Source organism: Euwallacea fornicatus, chromosome 35 (genome assembly GCF_040115645.1).
Source record: "Euwallacea fornicatus isolate EFF26 chromosome 35, ASM4011564v1, whole genome shotgun sequence".
NCBI lineage: Eukaryota > Metazoa > Arthropoda > Insecta > Coleoptera > Curculionidae > Euwallacea > Euwallacea fornicatus.
The window spans coordinates 1,103,186-1,123,408 of record NC_089575.1 but is presented as its reverse complement, the minus strand read 5'-3'; the positions used below and the strand labels follow the sequence as shown (position 1 = coordinate 1,123,408).

General features: G+C 34.8%; 3 protein-coding genes across 4 annotated transcripts; all 3 read right to left on the bottom strand.

Annotated features, from left to right (window-relative positions):
• Positions 1–519: 519 nt before the first annotated feature.
• Positions 520–2,330, bottom strand: mRpL47 (mitochondrial ribosomal protein L47). The gene is made up of 5 exons (XM_066300047.1): positions 2,124–2,330; positions 1,861–2,007; positions 947–1,180; positions 750–890; positions 520–690 (listed from the first exon to the last, which is right to left on the bottom strand). Exons 1-5 carry the CDS (start codon positions 2,237–2,239, stop codon positions 546–548), a joined length of 783 nt encoding a protein of 260 aa, XP_066156144.1. The 5' UTR covers positions 2,240–2,330; the 3' UTR covers positions 520–545.
• A 195-nt stretch (positions 2,331–2,525) lies between these two features.
• On the bottom strand, positions 2,526–4,906 carry LOC136348873 (uncharacterized). Its single transcript, XM_066300048.1, has 4 exons — positions 3,669–4,906; positions 3,487–3,620; positions 3,188–3,423; positions 2,526–3,124 (listed from the first exon to the last, which is right to left on the bottom strand). The coding sequence occupies exons 2-4, from the start codon at positions 3,521–3,523 to the stop codon at positions 2,657–2,659; spliced, it is 741 nt and encodes a 246-aa protein (XP_066156145.1). The 5' UTR covers positions 3,524–3,620; positions 3,669–4,906; the 3' UTR covers positions 2,526–2,656.
• A 116-nt stretch (positions 4,907–5,022) lies between these two features.
• l(1)G0289 (lethal (1) G0289) lies at positions 5,023–20,082 on the bottom strand. 2 transcript variants are annotated; one of them, XR_010733734.1, is made up of 9 exons: positions 19,817–20,082; positions 11,366–11,538; positions 11,017–11,301; positions 7,483–7,614; positions 6,798–6,990; positions 6,541–6,747; positions 6,337–6,488; positions 5,757–6,273; positions 5,023–5,653 (listed from the first exon to the last, which is right to left on the bottom strand). XR_010733734.1 is itself a non-coding variant. In XM_066300043.1 (9 exons), the coding sequence occupies exons 1-9, from the start codon at positions 19,914–19,916 to the stop codon at positions 5,585–5,587; spliced, it is 1,662 nt and encodes a 553-aa protein (XP_066156140.1). In that variant the 5' UTR covers positions 19,917–20,080; the 3' UTR covers positions 5,023–5,584. The 2 variants fall into 2 exon arrangements, 1 of the variants encoding a protein (XP_066156140.1); XM_066300043.1 differs by having other exon boundaries at positions 5,923–6,273; positions 19,817–20,080.
• Between the last annotated feature and the right edge of the window lie 141 nt (positions 20,083–20,223).

Sequence of the window (20,223 nt, the reverse complement as noted above, 5' to 3'; positions counted from 1 at the left end):
CCGACGCTTAATACTCTTGCCGAGAACCTCTGGGATGACATTTGCGCTCTCTAATTTGTTCCTCTATGTCTTCATTTGTGTGTACTGTTTGTCGAAAAAATATTAAGGCCGAATGGTAAATGGTCGAAATAATAAATAATTACTGGCTAAGCATCTCCGGAAGAAACGTTTCGGAATGAGAAATTAGCGAATGACGTAGGTTACTTAAATTACCAAATATACGCGAACGATGATCGACATACGTTCTTTTCTTTAAAAAAACTTCATAACTGACTAAATATGAAATTTAAATTATCTCTTAGTATAATCTGAGTGACTCTTACAAAACCAATTCATTTAATACGGAACGTATATACCGTCTTATAGATCTAACGTGTATCCATATAGTCGTCACAATTCTGCCAAACATGGTGCATGCCAGAAAAGTTTGGCGTTCAGGATACACATGATACTTCCCTGCTTTTCAGTTAAGTGCCCGACTTGTTTCTTACGGAATAAAACCGACAATAAAACACATAATTCTAACAAAACATATGTATTACAACTTATGACTCAATATCGAAGTGTGGGCGGTATTTGCGAGATAGCTTCGCTTTTTCGATATCAACACCTGGATACTGCTGCTTTAAAGCTGTCATGTCCATGTTGGGAAATTGGTTTAGTAGTGCAATAACGCGACGAAAGTTTCTCCTATTTCAAAATTATAATACTTTAGTGTAAATACAATGACAAGAATTGCTGTTACTTACCTTTCCTCTCTTTTCCTCTTTATATAGATCTTTTCTCCATATTTGACAAGGAATTCCTCAACATCACGATCATATTTGAAAAACTTGTATTTTTCAGACCATTTTCTGTTCATATTCTTTGGTAGTGGGTACTCACACATCCTTAAAAATAATTTAGAATTTTATGCATACTGAAGACACCAGGCTGTATTACTTACTTATAATAGTAATTAAGACCAAAGATATTTTTCATAACCTTGCCAGGCCTTTCCCCAGTTTCCCCTGTTTCCAATTCGTGGTACGCCTTGTTTCTTTCCCGTATCACCGTCTCTAAATTCTCCATGGAATCCTCCACTTTATCCAATCTTTCAGGACTTGGAAACAATTGAACTTGTTGCTTGGCTTCCTCTTCCATGGTCAAAAGCATATTTTTTTCTTTTAAAAGAACGTACCTAAGAAGTTAAAAAAAATTTAATCAAGTAGATTTCAAAAAACTCTGCAAAGGATTCATCTTATTGGTCAAATCTCAGTCTGATCATGGTCAAGTCAGCTATTGTAAAATTTATTTAATGTTGTGAATCTAAATGTTGTGTACAAAATCAAACAATATAAATTGACCTGATTGTGACGTGACTAGTGATAATTTGAATTATTCCTTAATCATAGTTTCAAATTAACTTTAAACAAGCGCAACCAACGACCGACTTTCTACATTTTTTTTCATTTCAATTTTACGTTTATAAATTTGTCACAATGAATAAATCATAGTTTACAAACTGTAAAGGATGCTAAGGGATATCCCACCAAATATTAATGAATAAATTTCATTGTTATTTAAGGTCATAATTTGATTGGTTTACATAGCATATAAATACTTTTTTGGACATTTGGCGTTATTTTCCTTGTACAAAAAGATAGTTTTGTGGTGATATTTTTCATAAATCTATGTACTAACATCTTATTAGTGTGAATATGTAGAATTTTTATCATTTAAAGTGCTTTTAAGTTATGAAAACTATAAATAAATGGGATTTGCCTAGGTGTATGAATATTTTTTTAAACTATTGTGTCAGTAATCGCTTTGAGTCAAGTAGGTCAATTACTCTAAATTTTAAAAGTATCTATTATCTACCACAACTTATGTAAGTCGGAATTCGACTTTAATCTTAACTCCTCCTTTCTCCAGGATCGACCACTTTTCACCTCCGTTACTCCCCAATTCTTTTTATCATCAAAAAACTCCATTAAATCCATCCTCCGGTCGGAAGTGGAAAAGTTTCTAAAATTAAAATGTTACGTTAAAATATAACATGTCTTAGAAGAAAAACAAGTCTCATTAGTTATTTATCACATAATAATAATAAGAGTACAAGAAATTTATTTGGTAATATTTACCTTGCTAATAAAGGGAGCTGCTTCAACAGTACAGGTTTTAAGGGTTCTTGTATTAACAAAACACTGAAGGATTTACATACATTGAGTATACCGTTGAGGGAGACTGGTCTGAGCATTTTATTGAAATTTTAATGGAAACTTAATTATTAATAGTATGATTATTAAAATATAACAAACACTAAATTTAGTGAGAAAACACAAAAAGTGAGGTTATGATTTAAACGTCATTTACATTAGAACGATAAATATATATCGATCCTTGCCTGATACGTGGTTTTAAATAAAGACAGAGAATAAATGTTGTTGATGGAGAAATATGACAGAACCGCAAAAATTAAACTACCACGGATATACTAATAATAGGAGAACAGCTTCCAAGCTTAGATAAGAAAACTAACAACGCAAATTTACAAAAAAATATAACTAACCGTAACCATAGAAAATGTATGTGAAAGTATATATTTTATATAATTTTTTAAGTATTAACTCTCATTCTTCATTATATCGGGAATGCGCAAACTTTATTATACTTATTATAGGCGTACATATTCATAAGTAATACTATCAGTTCCACTAGGGACCCTGCTTTCTAATGCCACTCCGTCATAAACGAATTTGCTGAAGCTAAACTCTTTGGCACGTTTAAATTTCAGATCTTCGGCAATTTTTTGAGTAACAAACGAGGTGCAAATGGCAGTGACAATTTCAGGCGGTGGGGCGACTTCTAAGGCCTCTTCATCGATTGAAATTCGAACGTCCTCTCCTCGATTAAGACCTCTGGCCACGTCGATTGATACCTCAAATAATTTTTTGGCAATCCCTCGCCTTCGGTATTCGGGCAAAATCCCCACAAACATAATTTCTACGCCAGATTTCACTTTGCAATACTCGAAGATGTCGAAGATTTTTCCCATGTCCTGCATCCATTTAGCAACGTTTTTGGCCGCATTGTGTTGGCAAGATTTGATGTATTTTGGGTAGAACTCGGAGGTTTCCGCTTCCTACGTAAATATTACAGTTAATAACACTTATATGGTGCATAATGTAAATAAGTCAGTAATAACCTGAAATTTATTAAATGACGCTCCAACCACCTTTCCCGTCTCCTTATCAATTGCAGCAATGGATATTCCATCTTTGGCTGCCCACTTGAGCATTAAATCCATTTCTCCAAAACTCTCAGGCTGGTGTGGAAGACCCAATGCGACGCACACATTTTCGTTTACATAGAAAGACTCTTGCATCACCTTAATAGCCTCCTCCAAAAGGCCTTTTTGCAATCGTAGATATTCGATTGAACCTTGTTTAAATTTACTGTATACGAAAAACAATTACTACTGAAATAAGGCGATATGTATCTTACCATCGTTGCTGGTGGTCAAAACCGTTTTGTCATCCATCCTCAAGCACTTTTTGACTTTAAAGTGCTTTAAGCTCTATTAACGCTTTATAAAGTATTACTTAATATACTTGTAAATTTGTTGTCTTAAAATTCACCTGAAATATTTTTGTTATCTTGGGTGTGTATTTGGAAATTCCGTATACTTTGTTCGCACTAGGTATTCTTCAAAATGGCTTTCTCAGAACTTTATCTTTAGGAGTAAGCGCCTACAAACTGTCTACAAAATGTCCCATTTAAGTGTAAGGGTCACCTGTTCAAGTGATAACATAGCGATTATGTAAGTGGGAGGAGGATCGCGCAAGATTCAATGTGCCTCCGGCAAAGATCAACGAAGCGGATGCTGTCTCCACGTCGATGATTAGATTTCGCTACCTTCGCGACACTTCAACGGTCTTTGTCGGAGGCATATCGAACCTTGTGGGGTTCCTCTGCCACATACACAATTCCTGTGCTTCCATTTGACCTGTATGTCTACACTTATACCGGTGAAGGCTCAATTCTATTAGAGAGATTGTTTGTTCTCAAGCACGGTTCATATTATCGGTCAGATCGAGCTTAGGCGAAATATTGTAACAGTGATTTTATATTCTTTGATCGTGTAGAAAATAAATTGAAGTATATATTCAGGACTTTTAATTCACATTCTTCCCCTATAAATTTGGAATGAACCGTAAAATTTACGCTCTTCACTCTTTCTGAAGAACCCAAATTGATTTCATGGAATTTTTACGAGTTTTAACGAAATTTAAAATGATTTTTTTTGGCGTTGCCAAGGGCGGGGAAACAACCCCCAACGTGCGTCTCTTTACGGATTTTAACGCACTTTATCTTCCATGAATTGGGATCGAAGTCGACAAATTTCATGGGAAGTTTTATGGTGCTGTAATTCTGTGCAAAGAACCTCAATTAAAGTCTATTTTTACGGCTTTTAAATAAGTAGGATAATTTTTGACCAGGTTCTCACCATACAAAAATAAGGAAAATTTGAAAAACTTCCCTTCATACTACGTAAATTTAAGTGAACTTATAGCACTGTAATTCTCTCCAGGAAATCTCAAATTGAGTTTATGTGTACGGCTTTTAACTAATCTCATTTTCTGTAAACTGGGGGCTAATTAACACCATTTTGATAAAGTTCGCACCACATAAAATAATGAATTTCAAGATTACACGTTTAACCGTACTTAATGTAAAAATGTAAAAGAACGTTACAAAAATTTAACTTGACTGAGAAAATGAATCATACTTTACTTAGATTCAGGCGCAGAAGATTAGTATTTGCGTATGTTCAATTTTTGTGTAAATAAAACATTTAGCGGTTCATTGGTAAACACTTGACTTATTACAAATAGTAAACGCTTCTAGTGGTTAACAAGCGATTAAAAAGTAATACTTCGCAGATATAAATAATATCTTTTTGGCAATGTAATATGCGTTTATATACACGGACCTAGTTGATATTTAGAAGCATTATTAGCATTGGGGAATGACAGGAAATCGAATTTACGAAGTGTTTATTTCATAAATTGAAACTATCTTTGTAAAAATACCTAATTAAAAAATACACACTCAAACATCAAAAATTACACCACAAAGTAAATAATAAATGAGACATATTATGCAATTATGACCTTTTACAGTTATTTGATAACATTTTCAGCATTTTCCTTATCAAATGGATAAGCATACATCAGATCCATTAAATGTCTATAAGGTAAATCTTTATGGTTTTGCAAAATTTATAACATTTAAAGTATATTGCGAAATTGCTGCCTTTTTTAACTATTTCACAGACACCTTGGAAAATGTTCCTAGGAAATGTACAAACACTTATATGGTAAACGCGAAACTTAAGTGCTAAGGACCATACAGTACAAAACATGATATTTATTACTTAATTGTCAATTTCGGACGCAATTTATAACATATTTATCACAGTCCATGTTTACAAAAACGTCTTTATATTGCCCGACTCAAAGGCTCGTCATTTGCGCAATATAGCTACTTTTTTTTATTTCAAACATATTTACACTACATTACACTAAAATACTTAAAAATATCACATGTGTATTGTGGCAGCCGTATATCTGGCTTCACCTCGTCTCCAGCGCCACTGACTCGGCCGATACTGAAAACCACAAATTCAAAACTTAATTATAAGCAAAAATTTGCTAATTATAGTGATGAGACATAGACATACAAGAAGGGACACTGACACACATTCAAATTACCTTTAGTTACGCTTGAAGACTTGAAGGAAGAGTGTGAAATGCATATGAAAATGATTACTGATTTAGTATAAAAATTTTGCACATGGTTTGATTATCTGACAAAGACGCTCATGGTTCTTGTCAACCCATAGGGCCCGGAGATACAAAAGCAGGCGATATTGCGTACCCGAATCAAAATTTGTCCGCTGGTGGTTTGTGGGTTCCTATAGGCATAAGCGGTCCATACGGCAAATCCGATGATCATGGCCACTAGGAATAATATGGCGACGTAGCCACTAGATCCCAAATCCATCTGGCGTTGAAGCCCGATCTTTCCTATGTAGACATCATTTAGTTTGGCTGATTCCACTTCGTAACCTATGCTGTCGTTTGTGTGATAAGGTATTTTGGGATCATCATACAACATGCAAGAGTATTCCAGAGTGATATTTTCCTTTTCGCAACCGTTGTCCAGCCAGTATTGGCGATTACGATCTTGGCCTGTAGAGCATTGGTGCAGAGATGGACACCACGTGCACTAAAACAATTATTTGAGAATAACCCAAAAAATATCGTCTCCAAAACCCATTCAGCAACTCACATTGAGGTTTATCCGATTATCTAGGCAAGCAGAACAATTGTACAAGTCCAAACAAGTAGGCAAAGCCTTTAGGTAAATTGTAGTCCAATTTCGTATTTGATCCTTCATGAAGCTGACCCTGTGGTATTCGAATATAGTCTTCCGCCTGACGTCTATGGATACATTTTCGGTTTAGATAAAATAACTTTCATTCTTTCCACTTACAGAACACAGTGCGATCTAAAATATATGCATCAGATAAACCCACTTTTACAGGATGATGCAGCTCATTAATGCTATCAATGGGTAATGGTACATTTTTGTAAACGAACACAATATCTCCGTTTGAGTGTAAAGTTGTCTGGAAACTGAATTCGAATCCAGGTTTGTCTTGCAGGATTACATTCTCCCAGGAGACTGTAAACGCTTTCCCTGAAATGTCGATGAAAATAGCGAATCTTAAATGAATATTTTCACATTACCAGAATCGACGTATTTTACAAAACTCGAATTCGAAGTGCTCGTGTCGAAGTTCGCCATCAACGGTGCAATATACTGGGTGGCTGCCAGCCAAGAGTGTACGTAATTTCCCATGTAGATGAATCCTCCAGTGGCCACAGTAATGTTTGTGATATAACGTCCATAGAATGGGAACGCAAATGAGAGTTTTACGGTCTGCAATTCGAATAATTAAACTATAAATTGTGTAATTAAATTTAGGCTCCCTATTTCTCTATGACGAGGACCCAATTCAGATTGTTCGATTTCAACTTTAATTTATAGAGGATAAAGGACGTTAAAAATCGCTGAAGTTGCTTTCGATTGAGGTTCTTTACACAGAGTTACAACGCTACAAAACCGCGCTTCAAATTTCTCAATTTCACCGTCAGTTTATAGAGAATAATGTGAGAATTCTGAAAAACGTGCATACTTGAGAAAACCTTCGGTTTTAATCCATGTTTTTTAAACATTGCCGCATATTTTATTATAGAACAAACATCATGGCTTTTATATTAGAAGTGATTAACATATTCATGACAAATTGATGCGGAATTATGCAAGCGTATGTCCTTAATCATTTCGCAGGAAACGCAGTTAAAAACACCGATAGGAATATTACTATATTTTTTTACTTTACAACAGGAGTAGTCTGTATCAGATACTTACAGATGCTCTTCTATGTGAATTCGATAACAGCACGTGTATTTTTCCCTCTTTTTCCGCATCAATATCCACCCAAAACTGCCGTCCCAGCAAGGCGTCGGTGTACATTGAGCTGTTGTAAAAGACGTGTGTATCCTGAAAAATTACGAATTAACAGTAACAGGAAATTCTACTTATAAAAAGTCGAATCATGAATGTTCGGTTAGCACATTAGACTGTATTGAAATGCAAATATATCAATTGCATTTAAATAATTTGTTTTTATTATTGCCATTATGACGAAGCAAATAAAGGGTCTTGGTCGATGACGAAATTTATATTTTTATTGACGACTGAAACCTCCATAAAGCCCTATTTACACGTTTCGCGAGTCCTTTTAGGAGTTAATGGTAAAAGTTCCTTTGTAGAGAGTTTCGGTTGATTTATCAACAAACACGAAGCATTTTTTAATTGAAAAATCTCCTAAATCTGCTATTGAATAGTGAAAGTTTCAATTAGATCGACTGAGAAACAATGGGGTAGATGAGTCGTACTTTGCGTCACGGGGGTCACTGCGGAAGAGACTTTAGAGTATATAAAACGAGCAGCTGGGACGGACCTAAAACTTTACGAAAGAAAATCGCACTCACCTCTTGCAGTTTTCGAGAAAATTTGGTGAAATTGTGATAATCTCAAATCAAATTCAACAAAGTTCATTCCCGTCGGAGATGCAGTTAGCAAAAGTGAAACTCATCCACTTCAATATTTTTGCTGTTAGAATTTTTTCAACGATGTTCAGGAGGCCCGGAACTTGATACCCATTTAACTATTTCATGGAAACGCAAAGTAATGCGAAAAAATTTTAATTATGAGTCTTCAATCGGGTTGGACGACCCACATTTCGACCTGAAGAAATTGATTTCTAAAATGTCGGAGTAACGAGTTATTCCTATATCTCGTTTGTGGAACCTCGCATTCTGCAACAATACCTAAATAACACGTTCGGATGAAACTACATGGGCATTAAGGGGCCTGTACAGTGGCTAGGAAAGGTTTCTGATTTAAGTCCCTTGGACTTTTCTTGCGGGGATTTCTTAAAAATTAAGTTCGCAATTTGCAATACTTAAAGAAGAAAATAAAAACTTATGATGAGTTGACGGAAGAAATATTAAGAAAAACTTTTGAGAGCGAAGATGGGCGAAGGCTCCAAATGTGCCTTGCAGAAAGGTGAAGTCATATTGAAAAAATGTTAAATTACATATGCATAATATATGTTTTATTTATTTTTTTAATTTTATTTTATAATAATTTTAGTTGCAATTTAGTTACGGTCCTGAGAAAAATATTATTGCTGATGTCATAACGCATTAGCCCGACATTTTAGAAAGGAACTTCTTCAGGTTTTTCCAGGGCATCCAACTCTATTGTAAACTCATAGTTGAAATTTTACATATTACTTTCCGCTTTCATAAAATATGTATAGGGGATTTCGTGTGAGACACCCTGTATATAACGAGCCAAAATCACGTTTAGTTATTTTTATAACATGTTGGTAATTTACGATAAACAACCACCAAAAACTGATAACATTATATATTTATATCATATAAAAAAAATGATTCTATATATAATTATTTTATCAAAATTGATATCAAAATGAAACTCGCATATTTTTAATATCGTTTAATATTCACAGTATTCACTGTGGTTGCATGGGTGATTAAGTGTGAAATGTAATTGACCTTAGACTCTTTTAATTTATATACGCTTTTTATCGGAACGGGGTGTCAATGTGGCCAAACAGATATTAGCGAACCTTAATTAGTGATTCGTTATTACCAAAAAGGAAAACGTTTTAGATAAATAGTTTCAATAATTAAGAGGAGTTTTGCTACAGCTCAGAATATGATCAAACGGTTTAAAAATTACCACAGTGTCCAACAAAGTAAGCGAAAGCTCTAGAAAGAGTTTCAATTCGCACGACGAACGCTGGGTTTTACGAAAAATAAAAGGGAACCTGAAGATTTCAGCCCCGGAACATACTGATAAATTAGAAAAATATTTAATGAAGAAATTGAGTCCTTAAACATAAGAAATTTACCGAAGAACATTCATTTTCGCGGGAGAGTAGCTCGTAGAAAGCCATTTATTAGCAAAGCAAGTAAAGTCAAAGGTGTAAGTTTTGCAGAAAAATATAGAAAAAGTATGTTATTTTTGGACATGAACCTAATTTTAACATATTAAGTTCCGACGAACAACATTGGGGAGGAGGGGGGGGATCAAACGCTACAGTTAAACATGGTTGTGGTTCGATTTGTATTTGGGGCCGTGTCTGCAGCAGGTTCAAGAAAATTACGTTTCATCGAAGGTATTATAAATCAAGACGTTTGTTTGGATATTTTAAAGCAAAGCTTAGAGCAAAGTGCCGTTCAGGTGGGTCGTGGAAACACTTTTATATTTTATCGAGATAACGACCTAAAGCATAAAAGTTGCAAAGTTTAATCTTGATTGTTCTATAACTACCCAATAGTGATAGATACACCTCCAGAAAGTTCAGTATTGAACGTTATATAAAATTTGTGAGCTAATTTAAAAAAAGTAATCAGAAAATGTCACATTTCCCATAAGGAAGATCTTCGACTAGCATTTCGAAGAGTTGTCCTTTCGTGTCCTTCGTGAAAAATTGGTTTCTTCAATGTCCAATAGATTAAAAGCAGTGCTAAAAGGCCGGAGTCTGCCTGATGCTTATTAAGTTTCTTTTGATTCATTCATGTGATTTTAAAAAATTATGTATGACTTTCATTTCAATTATAAATAATTGGCCATAATTTACTTTTTACTTATTATATAGTTAAAACAAGTTTTTTCTTCACATTTAAGTCAGTCGCAGGTTAAAATATAAAATTGCACGGCTTCAAGTTGTCCTAGTAAGGTATTTTTATTTTTTGAATAAAAGTAATGCATAACGTCGAAGTGTCTTAATTTCACTTTAACTGATTGTATAAACTTCCATATGGTCGCATTACCTTTCTCCATTTATGAGTTCTCAATTATCCTGTGATTTATCCCCAGAAAAAGTTCCTTTTTCAGCAACATTTTTAAAAAATAAAATCTATAAGTGAATTTTGATTGGCAGTTAGCACTGATATTTCTGTGGGCGTGGCCCTATACCACGCCTTTTTCAGCCATACCCTCAAAAAAATTTAACAACTTTTGAAGTAGTTAGAAGCAGTGTTGAAGAGATACTACATCCGAATTAATTCTAATGCTTTTTTATTTTTAGTAACACCTGGCAACATTGTCTAGGTCTTCCGAAAAACCTGTCAAAATGATAATCATACCTAATGTGACCAGTCAGGGCAATATCGGTCAATGCGACATCGAAAAATGTCCAAATTTTATTATTAATTTTAAAATCCGCTTCATAACTCTACGGATAACTTAAAATTTGAACACTCATGATGAACCATTTTATTGTATCAAGTCCGACAAAATGGCCGCCTAATTCCGGCCATTTCGTTTTGTATCTGAATTCGCACTACAAATACCAGAACTCACCCTTATGACGTCTGTTATATTGTTATTTTTCAGATCTTTTTTATTAATTTCATCCCCTACTGCCACATCTTCGGGGGTGAGCTTAGTGGGAGTTAATTTCAAATCATTTTCCTTTTCCATTGTTGCCTGTTTGGGAGTGTTAACCAAGCTGTGATTCAAATCGGGCAGTTCAGTGCCGATTCTTGCCATGATTTTGAGTCTCTGTCCCGTCCCATTTACCCCTAAATTATGCAGCTGCATTAAGACGGACTTGTTGGCAGTTACTTTCGAGTCATTCAGGTCCCCCTGTAATAATTATCAAAACATTTGACCTTAATGAAATATTTTTAACCCACTAATAATGACTTACAGCCGGCACGGCTAAAGGTAAAACTTTTTCAGGTGAAGCCGCTCTTGTAATCTTAGTTGCTTCTACATCCCTCTTGTGTCGAGTATGCCCGTTTTCATCCTCAAATAGCTCTATATGAGTAGCATGTTCCAGCCTGTGATTTAATTCAACGTCTGTCTCGTAATAGCACTGATCTGAAAAATTAGAGGTTTAGATAGGAGCTTTATTTTCCTAATGAGCGTATAGAACATAATAAAGTGCTGTTTCAAGCATTTCTTCAGAATGAGTGCGTTAAACCAGAAACATTGCAACGTTGCAAATCTACAAATTCAACCAAAGGGAACGTTTTTAACTTTAATGTGAAGTGAACCTAGAAAATTGAGAAATTGCGGATTGATATCGGAGGAGAGCAATTTAAATTACGAAATGGAAAGTGGACAAATTAGCTTTCTTTATTTCTTTGGTTAGGTACGAAAAAAGGCGAAATTGATGTATACGTGGGAGACCTTGAGGTTGCCAAACTGCTTTATCACATTATTCTCAAGTCGCTTAAATTAACGATTATTTCCCACCCACTTTTAGTTGTTTATTGTCAAATTGGGTTTTATTTGGGATATGGGTTTATTCGTGTTTCCTGCAGTATTTCCAAGAAACTTTAATCGTGTAGTTAGGCCCAAGCAACAAAACTTCATCCTGTATACAGTTACGTCATGTTTTTAAAGTAATATATAAAACATGATTTAGTGGTGAATGACCTTTGTATACGTAAATGATCATTCACCGTTGGTAGTTACGGTAGACAAACGACGCATATGATTATAAAATTGGTGTTCACTTCTGTTATGCCGGAAGTGCATAGAGAATTTATTGCTCCTGCTCCTAATATATACATAGGTCTAAATCAAGATCCGTGAGGACCTCAAATTTCATACATAGTGAATTGCCCACTCGTTTGAGTCTCCTGAAGATAGCGACATTTCCTCATAATGCTTCGTAAGTAACCATTATTCTAAATCACTCGCACACGAGCATCCATGCATCACGTAATTACTGAAGCTTGATGTTAACATTAACACCCATTTCAGCTGTACCATACAGGGTGACTCTCCAAACGCTTTCATGAATACGGAACTCTTTTTTTTTTATTATTAAGTGCCATTGGGTTCAAGGCTGCAGCTTAATCATACAGAAAATATTAATGTAGGATTAAAATTGTCATTGGAAGGTTCCAATTTAAGAAATTTAGGTCAAGCTCACATCGATGATTGAAGAAGAATTAATAATATCTCATAGAGTATATACAGGACTGATCGAAAGTCTGGAATAAGATTAATATCGTTTCAACGAATAAATTAAAAAAAAACTGCTGTACCCCTAAGTGGATTTTGAATTTTGCGTATTTTTGGCAATAAAATGAAATGTTTTCCTTCAACCGCTAAACTGCAACTCCGTCCAACTTTTTTTTTTAATGGAAACGTGTATTGAGTGTGGGCTCGTTGAAAGATTTCTGAAAAATGGAATCTTACCATACTTTTTTTATGCTTTAATTATGTGATTATTAGAAAACAAAAAAACTCTCAAAAACAACAAAAATCACGAATACCGTCCTAGACCTACATATCTACAGGTTATTTAACGTGGCAGATGCTGAAAAATGTCCTCCTCGCTCTACTTGGCATGCTCTCAGGCGATGGTAAAGTCCGTCGACGGAATTCTGAATGTATATTAATAACATCCGATATGTTATTCGATTCCACTCAAATTTTGGTTTTTAGGTCTTCAATATTAGCCAGCCTATTTTGATAAACCTTATCTTTCACATATCCTTAAAGAAAGTAATTTAAGGGCGTCAATTCTAGGGATCTGGGTGGTCATTCGATAGTGCCATGTCGTCCAATTAAGCGACCCGTAAATATTTCATCAAGATATCTTCAGACATTAACATCGAAACGTGGGGGAGGGCCTTCCTGTGGGAAACCAAATTGTTTCGGAGGGCATATCTGCATCTACTTCGTTGGGAAACATAATAGCTAAAGTAGGCTCTACTTCAAAACTTGAAAAGTCTAAGTAGCGTTCAGCCCCTAAGGGTTTCTTAAAAAAAGAATGGCCCTAAAATTTGATTGATAATGGTACCTGTCCGTACATTTGCTTTCAGAGCGTTGTGTATGAGTTTCACATATCCAGTAAGGATTTTCCTAACTCCAGAAACGATAATTATGCCTGTTAACCACAACATTTAAATAAAAGGTAGCTTCATCCGAAAAGAGTATGCTCTGCGAAAACCCATTATTTTCGTTATACCGTCTCATCATTTTACGCCTGTCCCAGTTATCTTACAAGAGTTCTTGGACGAGATATACCTGATATGAGTATTTTTCTGCCTTAAAAAACCTCTCAATCGTACTGCTAGACGCCACATGGTGTTGAGCCTATCTTCCTGCAGAGATAAGGCAATATTCAATTTTTGATTGCAATCTGAAACACATGGCCGACCACTTCTAAACAAGACCTCTACCGTGCCATGTTCATCAAATTTGTGGAATATCTTAGCAACAATAGCTTGAGAAATTTGTTTCCCAGATGTTTTGGTGTTTGGTATTGAATAACGCTCGTACTTCAATTCGATTTTGCATTTTGTCCCTACATCCCAGCAATATCAAGACTTCGATGTGCTGCCCTTTTTGATAACACCGTTTTCACTCAGTAAATTGAAATAGAGCACCTTGAGAGTACAACATAAATAAATAAAATGGGCGTTTTAATTTAATTTTAAACGAAAATTTTACACCTTTAAAAAGAAATAAAAAATACTATTTATTGTTTATCAAGGCAGCAAACTGGGCGCAAAAAATGCAGAAGTTTTTCTCGCCCTTTGAAGGACATCTTGGTATGGCGGGTACCGTTGTGCTTGTTTATTTATTTTATCGATGTAAAATAAAAACTCATTCAGAATTAAAGACGATGAATCAATGTTAGATTTTACCATCTCTCGGGGGCATGCCGAGTATATGGAGTATGCCACTGTCAGCCTCTGCTACGTTAAATGACTTAAAGCAAGGCCTAAGAAAGTAATTATAATTTTTTATTTTGAAAAGGGTTTTTTTTTATTCCGAATAATCACATAACTAAAGAAAAAAAAGGGTATAGTAAGACTCCATTTTTCACGACCCTTTCAGAAAGCCCATACACGACATGTTTTCATTGAAAAAAAAATGGGGTGGGATATTGCGGGTAAGGGGTTGAAGGAAAAAAAAATTTCGTTTCACTGCCAAAAAATATGTACAATTCAAAATCAATTCGCGTGTTTAAGTGTTTTTTTTTTAACTTTACTCGTTGAAAACGTATTAACTTTTCGCTCAGCCCTGTATAGAGAGAACATTATTTATACCTAGCTATACTCTTGGCCCAGATTTCCTGACAACGAATTAGAGCGGTAAATTGATCTATCCGTGTAATGGTCAACGATTTTTTTGGCCCTGTAATTACAAGAAAATTGACTTTTGAACGCAGTGTGCTACGTCACTAGAAACGTATGACCTAAAATGGCATGTAAGTTAAAGAAATGGCATTATGATCCAGTTTTAATCAGTTGCCTGCAGAAGCCGTAAGCAGAAAGTAGCAAAATTCGTTTGACAACATTTTCCCAAATAACATTTTTTTACTTTTGAACGGAGCGTACTACGCCCATAATGATTATTATACTACGCCAATAATGATTATTATACTACGCCAATAATGATTATTATACTACGCCAGTAATGATTATTATACTACAAATGTAGACGTTCAAGTAATATTAAAGGTTTTTAAAAAATAACACCTAAATCCTGTTTCAAACAGTGACGTGCAGATTTTCGATATTTGGATCTAATCGAAAATCGTAAAATTAATTTGACGATATTTTTTCAACTGAATTTTTTCAATTTTAGTACGTAGCGTGTTATGCCAAGAAAATAACTAGAAACGCACCGCTTAATCTACAGTTTAAGTAAAAAATGGACAGTTCAGTTCAGATTTAAACAATGACGTCCAGAAGCCTGATTCCAGATTCAGGAAAAAAGTACAGTTCAGATAGTCTAGTTAGAAGCAGTGACCTAGGAGATAGCAGGAAAAAGATAATAATTTTAAACAAGAGTGGCGAAACCAACTTGGCAGCAATAAAACACAAAACAAGATTTTCCCAAATATATGTTTTTTTGCTTTTAAACTTTTTGACCTACGCCAGTAAATTTCATCAGAGTCGGAAATCTTATTATAGTTTTTAGATAAAAAAATTTAACGCTTCACTTCAATTTGAAACAGTGACGTGCAGGAGTTTGATTCTAATCGAGACTCTTAAAACAGGTTTTGAAGCAAAAAATGTATCGGTGAACTTGTGTCTTTTGTAGTGTTTTTACTGTAATGGAACTTTGTAGACCACCCCATTTTTTTACGATAGCTGTTGATTTTACTAGAGAAGACTTTCTAAAATTATTTTAGGTTTTACAACATCACCAATAATAAACAAAAAACATTTTTTTGATAAAACGAATTTATTTCTGGTCCAAATGCGGAAATAAAATAAAATTCTAAGGCGACAAAAACATAGATCAGCCTTTCTATATCTGCCGATCACCTCTATAGTTTTTCTATTTAGTAGCGCGTTGCCCCTGTTTTTTCCTAAGACTTCCACCAATCGGTTTAGAAGCGATTTAAAAAGTTTTTGTACATATTCTCGTTGAACATTGGCCCACTTTTCTACGATTCAAGCCTTCAAGTTCTTCTATGGAGTTGAACTGTTTGCGTTATTCACGGACTGATCGAGAAAGTTCCCCCCAATAATCCTCAATAATGTTGAGATCTGGTGATCGTTCTGCCCAGGGTAAAACTGAAATATTTGTGGCTTTAAAAAAGATGTTGCACGATTCGCAATGTGTGAACAGGTGTATTGTCTTGCTGAAAGATGAACCTCCCTCTTGTTAGCTCTTCTCTTTCAACGATCGGTTCTTGAATAACTTCTGTATATTTTTTGCGTTTATCTTCGGCGACTAAATATTAAGTCAGTCTTTCTGTAGTACCCTACCTCGGCCCCAACCATGATACCTCCTACTCCCAGTTGATGTTTGCTTAAAAAAATCTTGCGTAAATCATGAAAATAATATCTAAATCCATCAGAACCATCCAAATGAAAACGGTTTTCGTTACTGAAAACAACTTGTCTCCATTTCTTTTTCCATGAGACATGTTCAATTGCGCATCTGTTCCTGTGCGCTTTGTGAGCTTTTGAAAGTGGAGATTTTGTTTTCAATTTTAGTCACTTTAATTTCTAGTTTTTTTGCAAAATGCATTGGACTTTTTTGACGTTTGTACTCAGGATTCTTCACAAATTTGCCTTGAAATGGCTGCAGAGTTGGATGCTCAACGTAAAATCGCCCTTTGTTCCCTAATAGTTGTTGCCACGGGCCTGCCTGTGCTCTTCTTTCGACCATAATCATCGCCCAGCCTAACAAGATCCCTTATAATGTTTTTACTTCGATTTAAAATTCGAGCCATTTTTTAAATTGTCCAATTTTTTCATGTAAAGTTTCAACAACCTTCCTCTTATTCTGCGACAACACTTTCCCTCTTGGCACTGTTTAATTGAATTGAATTTTTTTTTAAATATCAAATAAATAATAACACAAGGAATTTAACTTTTTAAAAGTAAATTATTACTGTGATTTGAACAAGATTAAGATGAACAACCAAGCGCATAACCTGTGTTTTTGTCACTTTGGAATTTTATTTTATTTTCGCATTTTAACCTGAATTTAATACGTGTTATCAAAAAGTTGTCTTTTATTTATTATTTGCAGCGTTGTAAAACCTAAAATAATTTTCAAAAGTCTTCTTTACTAGAATTAACAATTAATTACAATAAATTGGGGTGGCCTGTAATTTTGCCAGGGAGTGTATGTCCAAGTAATCTTGCCAACTATGAACGAGTTCGGACGAAATTTCAAACTGTGAAAAATACATATTTAAATTTCAATTTTGGAAATTTGACTCTAGGACCATTTTATGGCTTTCCAATTAGATACTATAGTGGGCCTCGTGTTATCAAAAACCCTCGATTGTTCGCTACAACGACCAATTTAAAAGGTTTTTATATAATACAAAAAAATCCCTTAAATTAATTTAATTTCCGAAAAAGTTCATATTTTCCGGAAATTTCCTAATAAACCACCGCAACTTTCACGCAGAGTGCCATGCGTGCACCCGGGGGTTATTCTGATTTCAATTGTTTTGTCAGCCATTTTGCCTCTGGTGACGTTTCTACTTTTTTCATCAAGTGTTCATTTCTTCTAATGCATTGTCCAGTTTACCAAAACGTGTTCCAGCAACGAAAAACGCTAGATAAATGGATAGAACTTAAACTACCTATTGGCCAGACGTACCTATAATTCTGGTAAGTGTTGAGTTACATTCCCAATTATTTCGAAACAAATGAGGAATAACGTCTACGGCATTTTAATATTTTAGCATTATTCGTAAGTCACTATAAATAATAAAATCGACTAGATTTTCCGCGAGATGAATCCGTCATTTTTATATGCTTCAACAAAAAAGTTCTATTGAAAAAAGTTTTCACTTGAGCACTTGACTACCTACATCCTTCCGGGATTGTCACTTCCTGTCAATCGTCATTGGCACGAGCAGGAGGAGTTTTCGCAAGCGGTCGTAGCAATAATAATGGGAATCGTTATAGTGTAGTTCGAGTATGTACAGTCTACAACTATTGCCTTTTGAGCTAACTCAGAGAGATGCAATTAAAGTAAATAATGTAGAAAGTGCTTTTCGCCAACGGCGCAAGTTTTCCATTTCTAGGCGTTAGAGTGATTTAAGCTGATCGAAGCATTTATAATATCGCATAAAAAGTAACATTGGCCTTGCACAGTTTGGCAATCGATTTTAAATTAGAAAAATAAAGCAGTTTTTGTCGATTACACAGTGATTACTTTTTTGCAATATTCATAAAAGCATTTCCCTCGTTATTTGCTCTGTGGTAGTATTTAAAAATATCGTATTGCAAACAAGTTAATATGCATAAGCCTCAACTGAATTATCCTTGATCTGCCATTTCAGTCTGCGCAAAAAAAAAAAGATTTATTACATGTGTGTATTAATGAATTGACACCCGGACACAATGCATTGGTCTTTAAGTAGAAATGCAGTCGTCGTTTTTTGGGACTAAATTAAAACATGCTAGGGCAAAGCCGTTAAGCGCAATCGCATATGATACTCATGCATTTCTGTATTAGAGCTTCAATTCCCTATAGTATCTATAGCAATGAGGTAATAACACAATAACATGATATCTAGCATGGGTAAAATTGCAGCTACATTAAACTTCAAATTTAATTAGCATTAACTTACAGTAAGAGGAGACCTATTAAGCATGAAAAGGACAAAGTGGTTTCAGAAGAATATTGCATAGATAAGATTTGTAAGGAATATCTTCATTAAAAAACGTTTAAAATATGGGGAGATAATATTTGAATTTAGGGGAAACTAACAATATGATGACATTGCAACTGTATGTGGTATTATGTTGCGATAATTTAATTTATTATAGTATTGTCTACTATTACTGACCTTTCCACACAACGTTGCATCATTATATTATTGAACTGCCGATTCTACATATTATGCAAACAAATGTTTGTTTCTAATTACATACATAAATTGCGTGACAAAAGTATTAACGCAGAGGAAACAATAAATAATAATTTCCTTTTGGAAGTAAAATGGTATCAAGCAAGCAGCAACGTCATTTAAACCCATTATACCCTGGGACTGAATCAACTAACTTTCTCTGAATCGGCAAAGCAATAAAATACATTTAAGCTTCAATCGTCAATTCTTGTAAAATTTGTTGTCGATTTTAAATTGTAATTGCCGACTATCCAGCTAGATTCTTCAGAAGCGAAAAGCATAAATGATTTCAAGCAATTCTATCGTGTTTAACACGCACAAGGACAACACTAAAAACCGAAGATATTTTCTTTTTTTATAATTTTTTAAGGGCATCACAAACTCTCCGAGGCACATTCATACCTCTGAAAGTACCCAACATTTTGCAGAATTGCACGATTTGATACCCAATTAAAATTCAAAGTCCATACATAATTTCCAAGTCATGTAAACAGGCACAAGAGACAAGAGAATGTGGGACTGCAGCTCGTTCTGTTCTTTGTCGAAACAAGTTTATTCTTAGCAACTCACCTATCAAGCTATTATGTTTAATATAGTGTTAATTAAGGCTGTGCAAACAAACAGATAAACTAGTTTCCTCCACAACATATTAACTGTTTAAATATTTAAATCCGTTTATACGGTTCGTAGAAACGAGTACACACTACTCACTCGAAACAAATCCACAACGCATTGCTATAGAAGCGTAAGTAACTGCTTCGTCCATGGACAGAGACACTACTTTTTTTAAATACTCACCCTTTAAATTACTCGCAACGGCATGACAAATTCCAATAAACAAGAAGATACATAAGCACGAGCACAAAGTACCACACACAGAGTACCGACCTCTCGCCATGTTTCCGGACGCAACTGTCTTGGTTCTACAAAACCGTCAAGAATCCAATAACCCACTAGTCTTTAACGAAGTGAGTGACGTCATGAGGCAGTACCACTATCGGACCAGTCGAGCTCAAGCGTATACTGACTGGTTTCTGGGAATTGAAGCTTGATGGAGTACCGCTTCAAGTAACCACGAAGCATGCTGGTAACTGAGAGAGCTTAAAACAAAACAACGAGAGAGGTGGTACTATAATGGGTACCCATAATAGAATTTCTTTTAAATCATCAGTTATTAAAGTTCTTCAGCTTCTTATTTTCTTCTT

Bases quoted from the DNA above. Each gene is read 5' to 3' on its own strand.
- LOC136348873 (XM_066300048.1), bottom strand. From the start codon at position 3,523: ATGGATGACAAAACGGTTTTGACCACCAGCAACGATG. The intron at 3,424-3,486 runs GTAAGATACATA...AATTTAAACAAG, and splicing joins TTTGACCACCAGCAACGATG to GTTCAATCGAATATCTACGA. The intron at 3,125-3,187 runs GTTATTACTGAC...ATATTTACGTAG, and splicing joins CGTCATTTAATAAATTTCAG to GAAGCGGAAACCTCCGAGTT.
- mRpL47 (XM_066300047.1), bottom strand. From the start codon at position 2,239: ATGCTCAGACCAGTCTCCCTCAACGGTATACTCAATGTATGTAAATCC. The intron at 2,008-2,123 runs GTAAATATTACC...TTTTAATTTTAG, and splicing joins CAGCTCCCTTTATTAGCAAG to AAACTTTTCCACTTCCGACC. The intron at 891-946 runs GTAAGTAATACA...ATTATTTTTAAG, and splicing joins GGTCTTAATTACTATTATAA to GATGTGTGAGTACCCACTAC.